Below are 19,293 nucleotides of genomic sequence, written 5' to 3'. Positions count from 1 at the left end.
GTGGTAATATTATAATGAGATCCCTTTGCCACGTCACCAAGGGAGCGAAATCAGACGCGCTCGTTTTCTCAGACGCTTGCAAAAAAAGGCTTACCAAAACAAAGTGATTGGGTTCATCTTTTTCACGTTTCCTTGGTTGGTAGATGCACCAGGGACCTGATTATAGCACTTAAAACCTGGAAAAGTAAGATTTTCATAATATGTCACCTTTAAATGGGACTGACTCTGAGGCAATCACGAATTTGAGTACAGTTTATGGAGCTAATCGCTATAGCCCCGCTAAAAATGGCCTAGTGACACCCATGCTTCTTACGTCCATTTTGGAGAACCAGGACAAATATTTCAATCGATCGCTCAGGCATTTAAATGGCACCGAAATCTGCGTTCTGATTCGGTTCTAGTACATACCGGTTACATAGGTACCTGTGCCATATTGGCACCGGGATTCGGTACCCAACCCTAATGTGAACTACCCAAAAGTTAATTTGATCATTCAAATATGACTGTATTCTGTCTTATGGATGCATGTAATGTGCATGCATTTGTTTTGCACAAAAAGCAATCAGTGTTTTTTGTTTTTGTTTTTTCTGCAGGTGTTGGGAGTTGGGAGTTGAATGCTTGGCTATGAAACAATAATTCACAAAAATTTTGAATATAAGTAAAAGAGATCAAGAACCCAGCAATAGTTACGGCATTACAAACTGCCCTGAAAGTATTTTTACAAACAGCAGTCTGCTGTTATTTATGCTGCCACAAATTCTTAATCATAGTGTGTTTTTTCTCTATCTCTCTAAAGTGTTTTCAAATTGCTGAAAAATTTTTTTAAAGATCTGAAGTTACTGGCACATTAGGGTGGCGTGCCATCTTTTGGAGCTCTTATATCTGGCTAGATATCCATCAGCCATTATCTCTCTAAAACTGGCAGCTATTATAATATTCATACAGAGTTTAGAATTACCAAGTCCACCTCAGCACACAGAACCCCCATACTGGTCCTGACAGAACCACCTCATTCCTGTCCCCCGTTCATACTGGTCCTTTACAGTCCTGTTCTGTGGACAAGGTACGCACTTCCCCATCACTAAGACATGCTTGTTGTATTATTTTAATCTCACATTTTGGTGTGTTTCTGATTATGATAAATGAGACTCAAAAACCTCTGCTTTATTTTTAATTTCATTTTTCCTTTGGTTAACAGAAACCCTGAGCCCTCTGGACATATAGAATATGACTGCTGAGACACTTAACTTCGGTCCAGAATGGTAGTATATGTATTTCAGATAGTATGACTTTAAATTAACATGCTCTTTCGCACACGTGTGTATTTATGGTCAGGAAATGTGGAGCCATGATCTAAAATTCAAAAAGTTGGCCAAAAGTCATTTTAATTTTCTGACGTAGCTTTTAGCCAGATAAACTGCTTTAGTTACCATCCCTCTGGCCAATAATGTTGGTCTATTTACTTGCCAACAACATATTTTACTTGCTTTTGGCACTTGCCAAAAAAAAAAAAAAACAATAAAAAAAGGAACTCTTTTTCTTCCATTGATTTAATTTGATTTCTTTCTAATGCATTATCACTAAAAACAAAACAGGTGTTTTGCACTTATAAACATTTAAAATGTGTTTTGGATAATCTGACTTTTCCCCTTATTGGTATCCTTTGTGAGAAATATTTAGTGTGCAGTAAATTTATGAACTGCCACATTCATTGTGGCTGATTTTTTTTCTGTTTCTGTCCTACTTCCCTATAAGTGTCAACAGGAGGAAACAGATGTTTCCCCTTTGTGTTTTGATTTTTTATTTTTTTTTTATAAATAAAATATCAATCTCTCCTATCGTTTTCTGCATATACACAATCTTGAATCCAGAATGATTCATTGTTTTTAAATGGGTGATGGAAATAATTACGACGATGTCTGTTTTCTTCAGGCTCCGTGCACTATCCAGAGGGGGGAGTGTGACGTCCCCTCCCCCTTCCCCTGCAATGCCAAAGTCCAAGTTGGCCGACTACCGCTATGGCCGCGAGGAGATGTTAGCACTTTATGTCAAAGATAACAAGGTGAGGTGACTCATGGCTCCTGCAGTAAAAGTCAAATAAATTAAACCGAACAGTAGGGGTGTAAGAAAATATGGATACATGTGAGTATCGCGATATTTTGTTTGGCGATACTTAGGGCTGTGCAGATAATCAAATGCGATTTTCATGTGCATCTCGACAGTAAAGCCGGTTCTGTGATTAGTAGTAAATCTCCAGCACGTGCTTTCAGATGGAGAGGCATTTACTACACAGAGCCGTAGTTCACTGACAAGCTACGCAATATCACGTTCAAAATCGCAGGCGATTCATTGCCGATTATGAACGACTCTGTGTAGTAAATGCCGCTCCATCTGAAAGCACGTGCTGGAGATTTACTACTAACGCGATTTTGTGTAGCTTGTCAGTGATCTACGGCTCTGTGTAGTAAATGCCTCTCCATCTGAAAGCACGTGCTGGAGATTTACTACTAATCACAGAACCGACTTTACTGTCGAGATGCACATGAAAATCGCATTCGATTATTTGCACAGCCCTAGCGATACTGTATCAATTCTCAAAAATGGAATATTGATATTTAAAAAAAAAAAATTCAACAAGATTCATGGCAGTTGTTTCGTTTTGAGTTCATATCCCGACCGCTAGATAGAAGTCTTCATCTCTGAACTTAAACAGTGACAGGAAATACTAGCATTAGGGCACGCCACTAATGTTAGCATTAATATAGTTCGCTGTCGGTGTACAAAGCTGAAGTGTGGCGTCATTTGGGCTTTTGTGGTAACGTCCGCCCTGGGACCACGGCACGGGCGCCCCCTCAGTTTCGCCCGCTTGCCGCGTCCCGTGTGAAGAGCCCTCGCGTGGGGTGCGGCAGGCGGTAGGGTCGGCGGCAGCTTTCTCTCGTGTTGGGGGTGTTTTGTGCAGTTGGGCAGTTGCAGTTGCAGTATTTTCCATGTATTTATAAATACAAACTGAAAAACCTGTGAAATCCAATTTGAAAGGTTCTGAGAATGTTTAACATCTGTATTTATTTTATTGTTTTACAATTGTTTTGTTTTCTTTAGGAATCCTGCAACCACTTTATTTTTCATTGATATTAAGCAGATGTATTTTTTGTTCAGATCAAAATGTTATGACATTGTATGTTACAATTGTAAACTTAAACTATGAACATTTAAAGCAGGGTCTAAAAATATATATGGTCTTTTTTTATAAAATACATATTATACATTTACCTAAAGAATCCTGAAAGCACTTTAATTCCCCCCTCCCCCCCTTTACATACTGCACAAAAATTGGTTCAATAACATTGAATGTTACAGGGACTGATTATTGCAAATGCAGATCCCACTGTGTTCTGGTTAAATAATTTGTATTTATTTAGGCCTATTTTTTGCTAAGGTTTGCATATGGTGGTGTGTTTTTAATGACAGCTTTATCGTGATATGTATCGTATCGCCAGATTCTTGCCAATACACAGACCTACCGCACAGGCCACCTGTATAAGTCAAGGGCCTTTTCATTATAGTAGTTCAAGTGTTAATATAAGAGTCAATAATTGTTTGTCGATTACATACCTAATTGAGATTTTGTTTGCGTATTCAGATCCCTGAGGACATGCAGGATAAGGAGTTTGCTGCTATCCTGCAGGAAGAGCCTCAGCAGCCGTTGGCCTTGGTGCCCCTGACTGAGGAGGAGCAGGTGAGTGATGCATATTGTAGTCACGGGGCAAATTTTTGGATATTATAAGTAATATTGATTGTCGTATTTATATCACTGATTTTTTTTTTCTCTCACCTTTCAGAGAAACTTCTCCATGTCTGTGAACAGTGTGGCTGTGCTAAGGCTTATGGGTAAAGGAGGTGGAGCTGTACCAACAGTTGTAGCTAGAGGGCGTGGAAGCACTCGAGGTGGTCGAGGTGGGTTGTGACCAATGGTGTGAATTAGTGCTGATGACATATTTTTGTAGGCCAACCTGGAGGTTCATACTGGCTGACAAAAACCCAATAGGATTTTTCCACCAGCTTTGGGATTATTGCAGAAAATAAGCTCTGTGATAGGGATGGTCATTTCGGTTATTTTTCCTAACCGACAACCGACTCTCGTTAACAGATTATTAACCGTTAACCGACAAGATTATTTTAAATTAGAATTGAATTAAATTAGAAAGGATAAGTGTCTGTGACCCGTTAAACGTGTTTTCTGGAGATTAATTTTACATGCGCAAAAAGCAGCAAACAACAGAACATGAGGATTCACATGGTCATCATATCACATTACGCACCTGCAGAGCTTCTAAGAGCGGAGAAAAACATAATAAAGCTAGTTTGTTTCCCGGGGATTAATTTTACATGCGCAAAAAGCAGCAAACCCAGAACATGAGGATTCACATGGTCTTCATATCACATCACACACCTGCAGCGCTTCTGCGAGTGGAGAAAAACATAATAAAGCTATATATAAAACGATATATATAAAACGATAAATAGGCCTATACGAGAAATGTATTTTTACTTAAATAATAAATTAAGAAAATGAAAGAAACAACAAGTAGCCTAGTATGCAGAGTTTCGGTTCATTTTTGTGCTGCACGAAAGGAAACCAGATGGCAGAAAGCGGCATCCTATTTTTCTTTAGGCTTATTTTACAAAAGCACAAAGATTTGTTTTTATTGTGAATGTACACAAATAAAAGCAAACTTTTTACAATTCCGATTATCTTTAGGACTAAAAGGAGTAGTTTCTTCCACTGTTAGAAGGAAAAAATTCAAGTGATTGCACCGGCGCCACATGCGCACACACAGCATTGCTACCTTGACAATGCAACCTGTTCATTATCATAATAAAATACAGTCAGTCAAACATATAGAAAAAAAAACTATGTAGTAAAAAAAACAATGTAGTCAAATCTGTGCCGTTAAGTGTTATCACAGTACCGCCGTGATGTGTGGATATTGGAATGCGAGTGAAGTACATAATCAATAATAATTTGGCATTCAAATACATTGCGAATACGGAAACATTTGATTTTGTGTGGAATGAGAGATCCAACGCTGGTTTCAGTTTCATTTTAGCCTAAATTAATTCGTTTTGGCTTGTCGTTTATATTGCTATAGCTTATATTTTTAATTCTTGTTCTTTTCTAAATACTGTTTGTTGTGTAGCCTAGCTATGTTTACAGTGTTTATTATAATTAGAGCCCGACCGATATATCGTTTTGCCGATATTATCACCTGGTAAGGACTCTAGCCGCTGCATTTTGGACTACCTGTAGCTTGTTTATTGAAGATGCAGGACAACCACCTAGCAGTGCATTACAATAGTCCAGTCTAGAGGTCATGAATGCATGAACTAGCTTTTCTGCATCAGAAACAGGTATCATGTTTCGTAACTTGGCAATGTTTCTAAGATGGAAGAATGCTGTTTTTGTAACATGGGAAATATGATATCATGTTAATGTTCACAAATTAACAGAATGATTATGAAGTTTGAAGCCTAAACACAGTCACCAGAAGCAGTGATTATAAACAAAGCAAGGATGTAAAAGAGAACTAATAAGTAGATGGGTTTTCCTGTTCGGCATGAAGACTGCCTTTGTAGCGACGTTTAGCCACTTGTTACCAACTGCCTTTTTCAAGACAAGTAAAAGCTTAAAAAAAACAGCGTGGTTATTACTGATATATTTTAAGTCATAGAGTAAATTATGAAAGTGTCTAGAGCTTGTGTTGACCACAGACCTTATTGCAGGCATTTAACCAAAAACCTCATAGACATTAGAGTGATGGAACCAGAAGTGCTAAAATTCTAACTAGTTCCGGGTTTTGGCATACAAAAGTATGTCAACCTTGCAACACTCTGTTTGGGATTGTTTGGCAGATGTGGCGAGTGTTTGGAAAAACATGTTTGAAAATGGCATTTGTTTTTCCAATTCCGTTTGTTGATGCTAGTGCAGAAATTACAAGCTTGCTTTAATAAATTTCTGTATGGATATGAGTGTAAAATAAATGAATTTGTGTGTGTGTGTGTCATTGACTACAATGAAGATCATCCTTCCAGTTACATGTGTTTCTTCATCTTATTTTTGTAAATAATTACAAATCATGATTTCTCAAAAAATGTCTAGGTCACATTTCATCTATTCCCAAGAAATTAGTATATTATACAATACATATTCATTTGATAGTGTTGATGGAATAATATATATATATATATATATATATTTATTTACTATTATTATTATTTTTTTTAATTTTTTTTTAGGTGTTTTAATAATTTTTTGTTTGTGTGCAGGGAGAGGCAGAGGAGAGGGCGGATTCTACCAAAGAAGTGTGGATGAAGAGGTCGGTTTTGGCCGAGGACGAGAGATGCACCGCAGTCAAAGTTGGGATGACAGGTGAATTTATACATCGTAAAGTTTTATATACAGTGTACATATTTGTCTGAATATCAATGTTTATAACATGCATTTGTATAACTTAAATCCATCAAGACATTGGTGCAGAATGAACAGTCACTCTCAGAATAAATGTCAGACATTCTGTTGTGCTGATCATTAGTATTTGCTATTTCAGAAGTGAGCGGCGCTTTGAAAAGCCCTTGAGGCGTGATGGTGGGCGTGGTGGTTTTGAGGAGGGAGGAGCAGGAGGAAGGAAGGACTACGTGCGCTCAGACAGTGATAACTGGCGTACGCTCAGAGAGGAGCAGGAGGACGATGATGGGGCAGAACCAGATGGAGAAGGTGGACGTAGAAGGGCTGGAAGTGAGGGAGGAGCGGAAGAGCGAGATGGCCTGCCTGAATGGTGCACCGATGAAGAAGAAGGGGAGATGGGAACCTTTGATTCTTCTGGAGCCTTCATGTGCATTAAGGTTTGCTTGTCTTACAACGCTTTTCTTTAAATAAATTTAATAAAATAAAGTAACTTCCTGTTAAGTAAGTAAAAAAAAAAGAGATGGATTAAATCAGGTTTGTGTTACCCTTTAGAAAAGCTCCAGAGATGCAATCCCTGAAGACCAGGAACTAGAATTTGAAGCTCTGGAGGAGGAAGAGGAGGGTGGTCAAGAGAAGGACAGCCCTGCTGATAAATGTAAGAAAAGTCTTAGTTGATGCTGTATCCGGCATGTTCAGCAGGAAGTGACTGTTGCCCTTTGTTCTGCATCATGTGACCTGCTCTGACCAAGATTGCTTTAAATGAACATTAAACGTTTAGTGTCCTCCATTTCTCAAGCTGATGTATTTCCTCTTTTTTTTTTTTTTTGCTGTTTTCTAAACTTGCCTCGCTTCTGTCTTTTTTTTTTCCAGCGGACACATGTGAAGCAATAGCTGTGTGTGATGGAGACAGAAAGTCATCATCTCCTCATGTGGTGTCTGCTCCTGCCCCTGTGCACCCTGTTGCAGAGGAAAAGACTCCCAAACCCATAGTCACTCCTCCTTCAAAACCTGCACCCCAACCATCTGAAGGTTCTCTATCTCTTTTTTTTCTCTCTTTTTGTGCATTTTCCCTTTTTGTTCCAAGAACATGCAATGCAAAAAGCTCTGGAACAAGACTGAGTTTGTTCTTATAGATGCAGCTCCAGCAGGTGGCACCACAACGCAGATGCAGAGCTCCTCTCCTCCCTCAACTACTGGTACTCACCTTCCAACAGTAGGGGGAGACACCGAGGAGGAAGATGGCATGAAGCACCTTCAGCAGGTTAGCGTGCTTGCTTTTTTGTTTGTTTTTGTTGCTCTTACAATAGAAGGTCAAAGTAAAAAAGATCTCTTTTAAAGGAGGCTGAGAAGATGGTGGCGTCCCTGCAAGACACGTCTCTTGAAGAGGAGTGTTTCACTCAAGCTCTTCAGGAGAGCCACATCACTGCGGCACACACTCACACACACCCGAATACGCACACACACTCTCACTCCACCTCACACACTCTCCCGAACTCCGCCAGTGCTCTGCCCCTGTCCCATGAATCCGCAATGAAGTGGTTCTACAAAGACCCTCAAGGGGAGATTCAAGGTGATTCTGACTACCACGTCAATCTTGGAGGGTTTTTATGTCTTCATCACAGCATTAAATGGTGGGCTGTATTGGTTGTCTCTCTTTCAGGTCCTTTCACTACAGTGGAGATGTGTGAGTGGTTTCAGGCGGGGTATTTCTCCATGAACCTGCTGGTCAAACGTGGTTGTGATGAGGGATTTCAGCCCCTGGGTGAAGTCATCAAGATGTGGGGGCGTGTGCCTTTCTCTCCCGGCCCCTCCCCTCCTCCACTGCTGGTGAGGAACACTGTGAAATATCCAGAAATGGGTTTGATGATGCTTTGTGCCATGTATTAGTAATAATTTACTCAGGGCTTTGTGTATCAACAATTTCACCATGTTCCTAAATCCTTAACCATGGTAAAATCAAGAATAGCCTTGAGTTGCTTGTTGCTTTTGTAAAATAGTCAAGTAGGTGTCAGAGCTTTAACCTTTTAAGGCAGTGCTCTAACATATTGAGGTCATGTTACAGATGACCCAAATTCATCTCATATCTCATATCCTCCCATTCTACATTTCCTGACGGTTCTTTTCTCTCCAATCCTAAAACTTCTACAAAATAAAGTATTCTAGTTGGATGGAGATACAACTTTTTGGTCTGTTTTTCTGTTACTTTAGGGGAACATGGACCAGGAGGTATTGAAGAAACAATTAGAACAAGCTGCCACTGCAGCCCTGTACAAACAACTTCAGATGAGATTTCAGCACATGAACAGGTATCACCGACTAGCAATTAATGCATCAGTTGACCAGGTATATACTTGTGTTTTGGGTTTATGAGCGATGTGTTTGGGTCTCAGGTGTGGTGAGACTGGGATGATGCCTGCGATGAACAGGTCCATGTCAGTGCCAGACACCGGGCCCATGTGGGACATGCCTACCTCAGTCTCTCAGCAGTCAGGTACTACCAGCTGCATTGATGCTTTGTAATAGCCACTTTATTTTATGAAGTGCTTTTGTTACACCACTGGTTTTTCTGTTTTGTAGGCGGTGATACCAGTCTGTGGGACTTAACCATGAGTAACTCCACTCAGGGTCCAACTCTTGAACATTTGCAGAAAGTACGTAACCCATGTGATCTTGAAAGTGCCTTCAACATATGCTATAGTAAAGCTGTCTGTCCTGCTAGATTACATTGATCTTGTCTTGATCAAGGACTCATGGTGACTAAAGCCCAAAGCATTACTTAATTTTTTTTATGTGAAAATTTAGCAAATGTGTACAACTGTGCATAGCCTGGATCTTGTCCAGTGTCTGCACTATTACTCTCCAAAAGTTACAGATAAAAATATCTTTGTACCGGTTTAAACAGAGTTGCTCATGTCTCTTAACCGACTCACACAAGCGTTCATCAACGTAGGCATCTATTGCTGTCTCCAGAAATAATTTTTTTTCCTTATCTGTTTTTTGAAACGGCGGGCCGTGGCAGTGTTGCCACCATGTGGACAAAGTGCAGTCAGAAAAAACAATTTGCACGTTTACTGTACATGTGTACTAACTATGCTTATGAAGAATTTGTACTGTACCTATACCCTAATGTATACGTTAAAAAACAAAGTAAACTTTGGACTTCAGCAGGACTGCGATGTCACCAATTAATCACTCCTCTCGGTGATCACATTTCATGTTGAATGTGTGAACTTCACCCATATTGCTCTTTCGGTCATTGAGCCTGTGCTGCCCGTGTGTTAGATCCAGCAGGAGAGGCGTGAAGCTGAACTCAGGAAGCGTGACGAAGAGGAGAGGAAACGGAGGGAGGAAAAGCGCAGGCAGCAGGAGGAACAGAAGAGGAGAGAGGAGGAGGAGCTTTACAGACGAAAACAGGTGAGCACATGGACACACTGGGCTACAACTGTTGCACTCTTAAATGTTTATGATGTGTAACACATTTGTATGTTTGTGTTTTACAGCAGTGCCGTCAGCAGCAGGAACTGATCATGAAGTTTCTGCAGCAGAGCCAGCAGCAGCAGAGCGTGCCAGGGGGCGCAGGGTGGAGCGGAAGCCAGGCAGGAGCTTTGTCTCTGGGCAAAGCTACCGGAAAGAGCATGGGACTCCTGGAGCTGGAGGCAGAGAGACTTCACAAACAGCAGCAGCAGAGAGCTCAGCAGCAGCAAAGGGTAAAAAAACATCTTGAGCAGTTAATTGTTTAATATGCATCCGAATGGCTGGCAAACAGTTTGTAGTCTTGGGTTTAAAGAGGTCTTCCTCGTAAGAGTTGCTGTTGTTTTAGTTCATTATAACATTGTTTCGTTCAGCATGGAGGTTTGACAATGGGCCAGTGGAGTGATGGGCCATCTGGGATGTGGTCAGGAGCTGGCATGGAAGGGAAGGTCGGAGGTGGCAACCCTGCTATGGGCATGTGGGATGAGGCCATGAAAAACCAGGCCAGCCATCGCAACATTGGCCTCAAGAACAGCCGCAGCAGTCCCTCTCTCAGGTACACAAATTTGCACTCACAATTTACCTTTCCATTTAAACCAGTGTTTTTACACACAATGTTCACCCCAAACGTGTCTGTGTTCTCAGTGATCAGTACATGCTGAATCGGCATAAGCGTACTGACGATGAGGAGAGGCTTCTGAAGCTTCTTCAGGGGATGAAACCTCAGGACGGTTTCACCACTTGGTGTGAACAGATGCTCCACGCTCTCAACACCTCTGCAAATAACTCCTCCTCAGTGGACGGTAACTATGTCACATCTGCCATTCGCCTCTTTTTCTTCTGTCTTCTCCAAAAGGAATGGAGATTAAATTTATCATGCTTGCATTTCTCTTGGTAGTGCCCACCATTGTGGCATATTTGAAGGAGGTGGAGTCTCCATATGAAGTTCATGACTTTATCCGTATTTATCTGGGTGATACCATTGAAGCCAAAGAGTTTGCCAAGCAGTTCCTGGAGCGCCGTGCCAAACAGAAAGCGAACCACCAGAGACAAAAGCAGCAGGTTTGTGAAGGACTATTTTTCTTGTTTAATGTTTGTTCAATTCTCCACACTGGGTGAGTCTTAATGTACTGAAACTTTCCACAGCTGTCCAAGGAAGTCTCTGGATTAAACATGAACTTCCCCCTGCAGGTAGATTACATACTGTTTTACTGGATTTTGAAAGAAGACCTATAATATTTCCATTTTTAGTTTTCATTTTCTATTAGTCCATTGTTTAAATTCTTCCTGCTTTTTCTTCTTATAGTCAATGTTCCAGGCAGCTCACATGAGTAAGGGCGGCAGTGTGTACGACACTCAGGGAGGAAAAACGAATAAAAAGCCTAGCATGATGCTCCATTCTGACCCCAGTATCCTCGGTTAGCGTATACGCTCGCATAAACACTCACAAACCCCTGCTGGGTTCCATTCAGCTTTACCCATCAGCATGCATACATTACCCAGAATAACCCTTGAACTACTGTTGTTTTAATCTGCATTCTGGCTCCTTGTCAAATTCTTGCTGTCTGGGTCATAGTGAGAACTTCATCTAGCAAAGAGAACCTCTTTACTGATGTACTTATTGAAAAGCATTTTCTGCCCTGCTTCAAGGGGGAAAAGTTTATGAATTAGTCATTAGTATATTCCCAGATGGGAAATTTCTTGTAGAAAGTCAACCCTCAGACCTCTCAACCTCTGTTCTCCTGTTTCCCACCTCCGCAGGCTACTCATTCCTGGGGGGAGGTGAGCTGGAGCAGGTGGAGGATTACTGACCCAGCCCGTCTACTTGAGTTTACCTGAGGCCTTAAACCTGGAGCAAATCAGCAGAGGAATGTGCACTGCTCAGTGAGGGAAGGGGCGGGCAATATTTGTCCACACCCCCTCTCTCTTTCTCCCTCTTTCTCTCACTCTGCACTGTGAGAGGAGCAGAAGGAGGTTATTGGGAGGTTCGGTGTGAAGAGGAGATCCTCTTCTGCCTCCCTTCAGTAAAGCACCTTACCTAAACCATTGCACTTTAATGTTTTCATATTTGAAATGGAGTTGTCTCTCTTTTTTTTTTTACAATGCAAAAATGTGTGAATATATTGTTGCATATATTATGTGTAGAATATTTGTATGAATATACATATGAGAGGTAGGAACGGAGCGGTTTCCGCCGTATCAAACGTGGAGGTTTGGAAATGTTGGGGAGATATAAGTTGAGCATCTCTCCTAAAAGACAAACACTGTTGTATTTTTATGTTCATGGTAAAGCTATCAAAATATGAATTTGAAAACTTGAAGATTTGCACTTGTTTAACAAAAAAAAAATGTTAGGATAGGTTGAGGTTTTTTGTGAGTGCGTGTGCAAGCGTAAGAGATGAAGTCTGCACACATTTTATTGCTTACCGACGTGTATAAAACAAATGCCATGCTTTTATTTTGTTCAACACAATTTTCTACTTCATTGACCGTGTGCGTGAATGGACAGAAGTAGTGTTGGCGCTTTTTTGTACATAGGCTCTTAAAGAGACCGATAGGAGAGTCAAGCGTTGCGTTTTTACCCTCCAGTGTTTAAAAGCATGAATTGAGGTGCTGTTTGGCCCGTTTGGCTCTGTTCTAAGAGGGCAATCGGGCTTTGTGTTTGGTGTGTAAATGTAGCTCCTCTGTTGTCTGTACACAAACTACTTACATTACAACTCTTCCCCTTTCACTCATTCTCAGTCCACGATGTGAAATGTTGCCTTCTGTCCAGAAAGTGTGTGTGTGTGTATTCTCTTGGCTGGTGTTTTGAGATGTTACAAGGGCACTGAGATTCTGTATGTCAGTTGTTACTTTCTTTTTTGTTGCTGTTGAAAAAGGATGAATGATTTATTTTTTTTATTCTATACAAAGTATTTGAACTTTGAGTTGGAGCACTTTCTAGGCTGCTACCTTGTATTTTTTGAATAATGTTTTTTTATTTGTTAGGGTTTTTTTATTTTATTTGCCTCTTGAGGAGGATGTATTATGAATGAATGTATTCCAAAACAAACTATGTATAACAGTGCATCTAACAATAAGGCTTGAGTGTCTCGGAGTGAAACAGGACACGCCTCACCATTCGGAATATGCCTATTGTCAGTCTTATTACTTGTGCTATTGATGCAGGGCCATTGAGAGCCAAGGATCTGCAGGGTGTAGCAGGACATTTTTTTGGGGGGGGAGAGGGGCATTTTTTTGGGGGGGGGGGGAGAATCTATTCTAGAATCCCCCCCAATACATGAGTTTTGGGATTGAAATATGTGATGTTTTGCATCACAAATGTTTATTCACCTGAATTGGAAGAGACTGAGGATCGGAACAGAGGAGATTTCGGTACTTGATCTGTAGAAAAGAAAAAAAAATCCTGCTTTAAGCGTATTTCACTCTATTCTGACTGGATTATATTTTTGTAAAAAAAATAAAAGACAATGACTGAAAACAAGTACGGAGAGGTGGATATCGGCACTAACTCAAATGCCATTCTGGAGTCCGAAAAGGAGTGGCAACCAGCTGCATTTAGTGCTACACACAGAGCGCGAGACACAGGGAATACGTGCGGATCCATTTCATCCTCACACCAAAGGGATGTAGTTTTTTGCATCCTTTGAGCTGCAATCCCCACTGCTCTCTGCAACACTATCAAATGAAGAATATTCCTACAGCATTTGAAAAAAAAGTGGTAATTTTGAATGTTTGATTAAAAAAACAAAAACCTTTATGCCTTTTTAGAAGATTACTGTGCGGAGAAACTGCAGATCTCACGTCTATCAATCATATTTCTTCAAAAACTTCCTTACCTGCTGTGGGTTGAGGAGTCTAGATGTGATGAATGTTTGGAGAGGAGATGAACTGAAGCAAACTCTCCTCGTTTCTTCACGCACTTCACTTGAACTAAATTTCAAGGACACAGACTTGTCATGATTGCCTGTCAATACATTGAAAAATTTAGAGTATTACAGCAATTGTTGACATTATGAAGTTCATGGATGCTTGTGAAACAGCTGAACTGCAGTGAAGCAGGTGAGATGCGACAGACCGAGATTGAAAATTGTACATTTATTTACATTGTGGTTTAATCTGGTTTTTGTTTTTCAGTTCTTCCAGGATGGACGTAACCTAGATCTCTCTGCTGGTACCATCACACCCACCAATACGCATCATCTGATGTCGTCAAACTGGATTTAGCAAGAGACCACAACTCTTTCTCTACTGTTTCTCTCTTCCACTCGCTTTCGTCCTGACAGCATAGAATGGGACCCACAGACAGACTAGGTGTGTGCATGCATGTGGAGAGACGGTATGTGTCTGTACAAAGACACTCGTACATTCTCCTGTCTCACTTGTGGGTGAGGTGGGGACTGGATGTCCTGTAAATAATGTAAATGATTTTGGTCCCTGTTTGTTGAGTTCTGTTCATCTTAGGGCATCATCTTGGGTGTTTCACATGCCTTAATTGTACAAAATAGAACTGCCCTGGTCAACATTAATGTAACACTCATTAGAAAAACAGCACAGGCTATATCTGCACCACTCAGTCATCTAAAGTAATCTGAGCCTGGCTGAGGATGTTTCCCCCTACGTTGACTTCACTCATCATACCAGGCTGTGGGATGTTTCCCACAGTGTTGTCTATGTATTGTTGGTATGTTAATGTTCAAGTGAATAACTGCAATTATTGACATGTACAGATAAAGGTTGATGAGCATTGGTATATGCTGAAATCTGAAAAAGAAATGATAAAAGTAAAAAAAAAAAAGGTAGTTTGCCTTCCTTTATCAGTTCGGCATTGACATTTTTTTAGTTTTAAATGATTAGGTGGGTACGTACAGAACATGGGGCTTGGTTTTGCTTTGAGAAGATCAAAATATGTTAAACTGAAAATAAAAAAATTAAATGCTGAATTTGTTTTCTGTCATTGTTACAATTATTGGCTTAGACCTTCGTTGTTTTGTCTTAAAGGGGTCATATGATGCTGCTAAAAATAACATTATTTTGTGTATAGCGAAAGCCCCGGCTTAGCGTGAGCTGAGGCCGGGCAAGAGTGAGCTGAGGCGGCGGGATCGAGAACGGCGGTCCTGGCGGATCCGACGAAGAAGCGGTAAAAACGGTGAAAGCCGATCCGGCGATCCACAGCACTAAGTTGATGTATTTCCTCAGCGACCAGCACGGATCAGCTCTAGGCATGACGAAGCGGATATCGTCCTCTTTTGGAAGACCAAACAAAGTAGTTTCGCTTTCACAACGAATCACACAGCGTCTTCACGACATGGCGGCGGCGGCAACAATACTACAGCGAGAATAAAAGTTACGCCTTCTTTCTTTGCGTGAACATTTGGGCGGCGTTATGCAAATCTTCCCACATAGTGAGGTAGATATGTGGGGGCGTGTTCGAACGAGCCGTTTTAGGTAGGTGTGGCCTACCTAATTTGAGACTTTAGTCTTTGCAAATTTACAGATCTTCTTTATGCACCAAGAGCTTGTAACACTCCAAAGAGAAAGGAAAAAATGAAATTGCATCATATGACCCCTTTAAATGTAGTCAGATTTGACTCCTGCTTTGCGACTGTTTTCCTCTATGAGGCAGTACAATCACGCTTCTGCTTCAGAACCTCAGGGAGTATAAATTACATTATAAAATATTCGAGGATTATCAGAGCTTGATTTCTTGATGCCAAATGAAACTAACGTTACTAAAGATAAAAATCATCGTGCTTTCAGTCATTTTCAGTCACAGCGTTAGGAACCATTCTAAATTCATGTTAAGTCTACACAGCATAAACCTCCACCATTTGATTCCCCAAGGAACCCAGAATCACTCTTTTGTACTGTTTTTTGACAGATTTTAGATTAGACATAGGGCATACGTTTTAAGTACACAAACCTTGTTCTGATGTGCCTCGAGCTACCTGAATAAAGTTGAGGAGGTTGGAAACGCCATGTTTCTTGGAAATACTGAATTGAAGCCGATTCGAGCCCTACCGTCCTCGCAGGTTACTTCATAGTAGTTATTTTGATTTGTTGGCCGTAAAGTTGCAGTTACATTTAAATTCAACAGTATTGAAAAATACTTCAGAGAGTAGCTTTTCTCAAGACGGCATCCACAAACTCTCCTCCCAACAGTCACCAACACGCGCGCTCACCACAGTTGTTGCCATGTCCGCTTATTATAAGCAACTAAAAATAGCTTTTTTTTATTTAAAATATAAATGTACTATTTCACTTAAACGCACTGTCTATTATTTAATAAAATACTACATGTGGAAGTTTGTAATTTAGCTATTTTTATCCAGACTGTATTTAATCTATATATTCTGTCTTGATAAGTGAAATTACGGAGTTATACAGTGCCTTTCCCATAATTAATAAATAACTACTAAACCTTTAGAAATGAAAAGCAGAGCTGGCCAATTTCGGTCCGGCTTGTTTTATCAGACTAGGTTGCTTGTTTCTACTGGGATCTGGCAACAATGCTGCCGGCGCGCGAGTCAAAGCGCCAGACTTTGCAGAGCAGCAGAGAAACGGAGAGAGCGAGCGGCACGCGTTGTATCCATGGACTACAGGAATATCTCGTTTCTTGTCCCCGACATTTCTGCGTTTGTTGCAGTAGACGTTTACCGATTACTGCCACTTACCTAATTTCAGTGCCCTAAACGGGTTTTGTTTCTTGTTTTTCTTGTCGGACTGTGATTCATTGGGTAAGTAAGTGCTGGGGGTTCATCCTCACTGTTGTTTCAGGACTGGGACATCATATTTGCGTGAATATTTTGGATATTAGATGAGCGAAAAGTTCTGCACCTCTCATTTTGGACACCAGAGGCGTGTTCTTCACCAGCGTGAAAGTACGACACAACTTAAACACTTTTGTCCACCGAAAAATTGAATTATTTCTACCGGGTGGATGTTAATTTTTCTCAACGGGAGTAAAAATACAACTCCAAGTCCTTGACAGAAATGCTAATGCTGCGGTTGATGGAGAAACATTTCTAAAAAATCACCCGCAGTGGACCTGGCGCCCCGCATCAGTCTGCGTGCGCTTCAAAACATTTAACTTCACCCCATGTACAATCATAATATTGTTTGAAATTCATCCCAAATCAGATTCATACATTGACCATATGGCTTTGCCTTCTCAAATTTGACAATTACTTGGGACTTTCAGTTGAGGTCATTGACTCCTTTGAATGGAACAAAGGAGGTTGATGTTTCTGAATCTGCTTTCTTTTACAAACATTCAGAGATTTGTTCTCAGAGTCTTTCAGATGTGGATGTTGCGGTCACACCATCTCCTCAAGCGCAGAGGGTTCTAGTGAAGTTCAACCCTCCACCAGTCTTTTGTCTCTATTAGGTCCCATTCATTTGTCTTGTAGGAGGAACATGGGAGTCCAGACGAGGGGAGCCTGGGTGGCTACGGCGTTCTCGGACTGGGTCAGTGGATTGGGAATTCTCTTAATCTTCCTGATGGAGAGTTTAGCAGTGGATGCGACCAACATGGAGCCAGTCTACTGGAACTCTTTGAACAGAAGGTATGTTGGTGGTTGATATAAAACTCATTCACCCAGATACAAGTTTTTCAACAAGTTCAGTCTTCTAAAGACTGGCTTTAAGTGTCAAATGCCTCCAATTACAGATCTCTATGGTAGTGTAAATAATACAATTTAGAATAAATTGTAATATTTGTCAATTTGCATTCATGCATGTAATCCTAGCATTAAACTAGTTGGAACAGAATGTTGTACAATAGAAAGATAATTCTAATTACATTTTGATTTTGATTCTTTTAGTCAAGTTACTTGTAAACCACATAAAGGATCCTGGAAAACCTAAAAATATAATTCAAAAGTGTGACTTCTATAGTCAATATCAATTTTTGTAACGTGTGAAAAAAAATTGGTGTAGAAACAGTTTCACTCAGAAATTGCTAGTAAGTTTTACAATTAATTTCAAAGAAACTCCAGTTAACACATTGAATTAAACTTGAAATTTTTAAGTAAAAAGACTGAAATCATATTTTATTGTAAAACATACTCCAGTATTTTTTATGTTTATTTCTTTTACTTTTTTGTAAGTGTAGTTGTGCTCCATGTTCTGAAGTTTTTCTTTGTCTAGATGTTTTTGCAAGTATATTTTCTATCAAACTATTTTTAAAATTCATTATCAAGCCATTATCCAGCTTTGAAAAGTAATTAAAAAATCAAGGAAATAGGTCGGAAAGTGTGGGAACTATGTACATATAAACTCAACCCCAGTTGGGACAGGGGTGACTTTGGCCTGGGACACAGTCTAGTTAACGGTTTGGACAGACACACTCAACTGAGAGAGACGGGGGTATTTTCCGGCTGGCTGCCTCCCGATTATGGGTCGCGTGCATGCCCTCCCTAGATAAGGCATTCATGCTTTACCCACAGTGACACAATCTGCAAACCCACGCAAAGGTCCTTTGATTTTTGTCTGTGCTGAGGATGCTCTCTGAACAAGAGGAAAGGAGAAGCCACGTTATGAAGAGTGTAGACCTTGGATGAGAGACCGAATTAGGAAGTCTCTCAACCCTGAGAAGGAGATGAATGAATAAGTGGAAGAAAAAATAGTGGTTAGGCAACTAGGCAGTTGGTTTGTCTAAAAAAATTTTTTAAAAAAATGCCTCTGAGAGCTTCACTCTGACAGACGGATGGTAGAGAAATATAATTAGAGAAGACAAATAGATCTGAGGCGGAAAAGATAAACATGGTTGGCTAAAAGAGAGAAGAAAATAAAGATTAAATGGATGCTGAGCCAGAGTTTCAACTTATGAAGTAGAGAGAAGGAATTGAGGGGTTTGTGCAGATAAAGTCATATATAAAAAGCGATAGAGAAAGTCATTCATCCATATGAAATATATGTTCCTCTGATATCTGAAAAGGTCAGCGTGTTTACTCACACCACGACAGCCACATCCCTCTTAGGTCATCTCGCTCTCTTTTCACTCTCTCAGACTCTCACACACACACACACACACATTTGACACATATGCCCACAAGACAATTGAACATTTCATCATGCACACAGAGATGCCAGAATATTAATTAATATAAAAAAGCTTCATGAATAGCATTCTACAGCAATGTGTTGATGTGTCATTTGTGTTCATAATCTGACATATTGATTGCATGAAACTGAATGTTAAATGGCAGTCTGGGACATGATGTATTCCATCAGGAATTGATTGGATCATGACATGACAAAAATGGAAAACATGACCGAATGCAAGTTTATTGAAACAAGGCTTTGAAGGTTGCCTGGCAATTGGTTAATATAACCTAATAGACCACAAGTCAGGAGTT

The 19,293-nt window shown here is 40.3% G+C and overlaps 2 protein-coding genes across 2 annotated transcripts in view; both read left to right on the top strand.

The window, feature by feature from the left end:
- Positions 1–12,283, top strand: part of LOC107678014 (PERQ amino acid-rich with GYF domain-containing protein 1-like) — a 17,262-nt gene extending 4,979 nt beyond the window's left edge. The window contains exons 2-24 of the mRNA XM_016473110.1: positions 594–1,063; positions 1,199–1,262; positions 1,933–2,062; positions 3,641–3,736; positions 3,840–3,954; positions 6,325–6,427; positions 6,606–6,900; positions 7,016–7,118; positions 7,334–7,492; positions 7,597–7,724; positions 7,802–8,033; positions 8,124–8,290; positions 8,672–8,769; positions 8,854–8,954; positions 9,041–9,114; positions 9,746–9,877; positions 9,964–10,170; positions 10,309–10,490; positions 10,580–10,737; positions 10,833–10,996; positions 11,081–11,125; positions 11,241–11,352; positions 11,696–12,283. Coding sequence (XP_016328596.1) covers positions 1,228–1,262; positions 1,933–2,062; positions 3,641–3,736; positions 3,840–3,954; positions 6,325–6,427; positions 6,606–6,900; positions 7,016–7,118; positions 7,334–7,492; positions 7,597–7,724; positions 7,802–8,033; positions 8,124–8,290; positions 8,672–8,769; positions 8,854–8,954; positions 9,041–9,114; positions 9,746–9,877; positions 9,964–10,170; positions 10,309–10,490; positions 10,580–10,737; positions 10,833–10,996; positions 11,081–11,125; positions 11,241–11,352; positions 11,696–11,745 — 2,886 coding nt within the window. The 5' untranslated portion in view covers positions 594–1,063; positions 1,199–1,227 and the 3' untranslated portion in view covers positions 11,746–12,283. The remainder of the gene's footprint in view (positions 1–593; positions 1,064–1,198; positions 1,263–1,932; positions 2,063–3,640; positions 3,737–3,839; positions 3,955–6,324; positions 6,428–6,605; positions 6,901–7,015; positions 7,119–7,333; positions 7,493–7,596; positions 7,725–7,801; positions 8,034–8,123; positions 8,291–8,671; positions 8,770–8,853; positions 8,955–9,040; positions 9,115–9,745; positions 9,878–9,963; positions 10,171–10,308; positions 10,491–10,579; positions 10,738–10,832; positions 10,997–11,080; positions 11,126–11,240; positions 11,353–11,695) is intronic.
- A 4,306-nt stretch (positions 12,284–16,589) lies between these two features.
- The window catches only part of LOC107678015 (ephrin-B3-like), a 49,838-nt gene continuing 47,134 nt past the window's right edge, over positions 16,590–19,293 (top strand). The window contains exon 1 of the mRNA XM_016473111.1: positions 16,590–17,499. Within this exon, the coding sequence (XP_016328597.1) occupies positions 17,351–17,499 (149 nt within the window). The 5' untranslated portion in view covers positions 16,590–17,350. The remainder of the gene's footprint in view (positions 17,500–19,293) is intronic.

This window comes from Sinocyclocheilus anshuiensis, unplaced genomic scaffold, assembly GCF_001515605.1.
Source record: "Sinocyclocheilus anshuiensis isolate Anshui unplaced genomic scaffold, SAMN03320099.WGS_v1.1 scaffold260, whole genome shotgun sequence".
Lineage (NCBI taxonomy): Eukaryota > Metazoa > Chordata > Actinopteri > Cypriniformes > Cyprinidae > Sinocyclocheilus > Sinocyclocheilus anshuiensis.
Note: the sequence above shows the minus strand (reverse complement) of the source record. Positions and strands in the feature narration are given on the sequence as shown.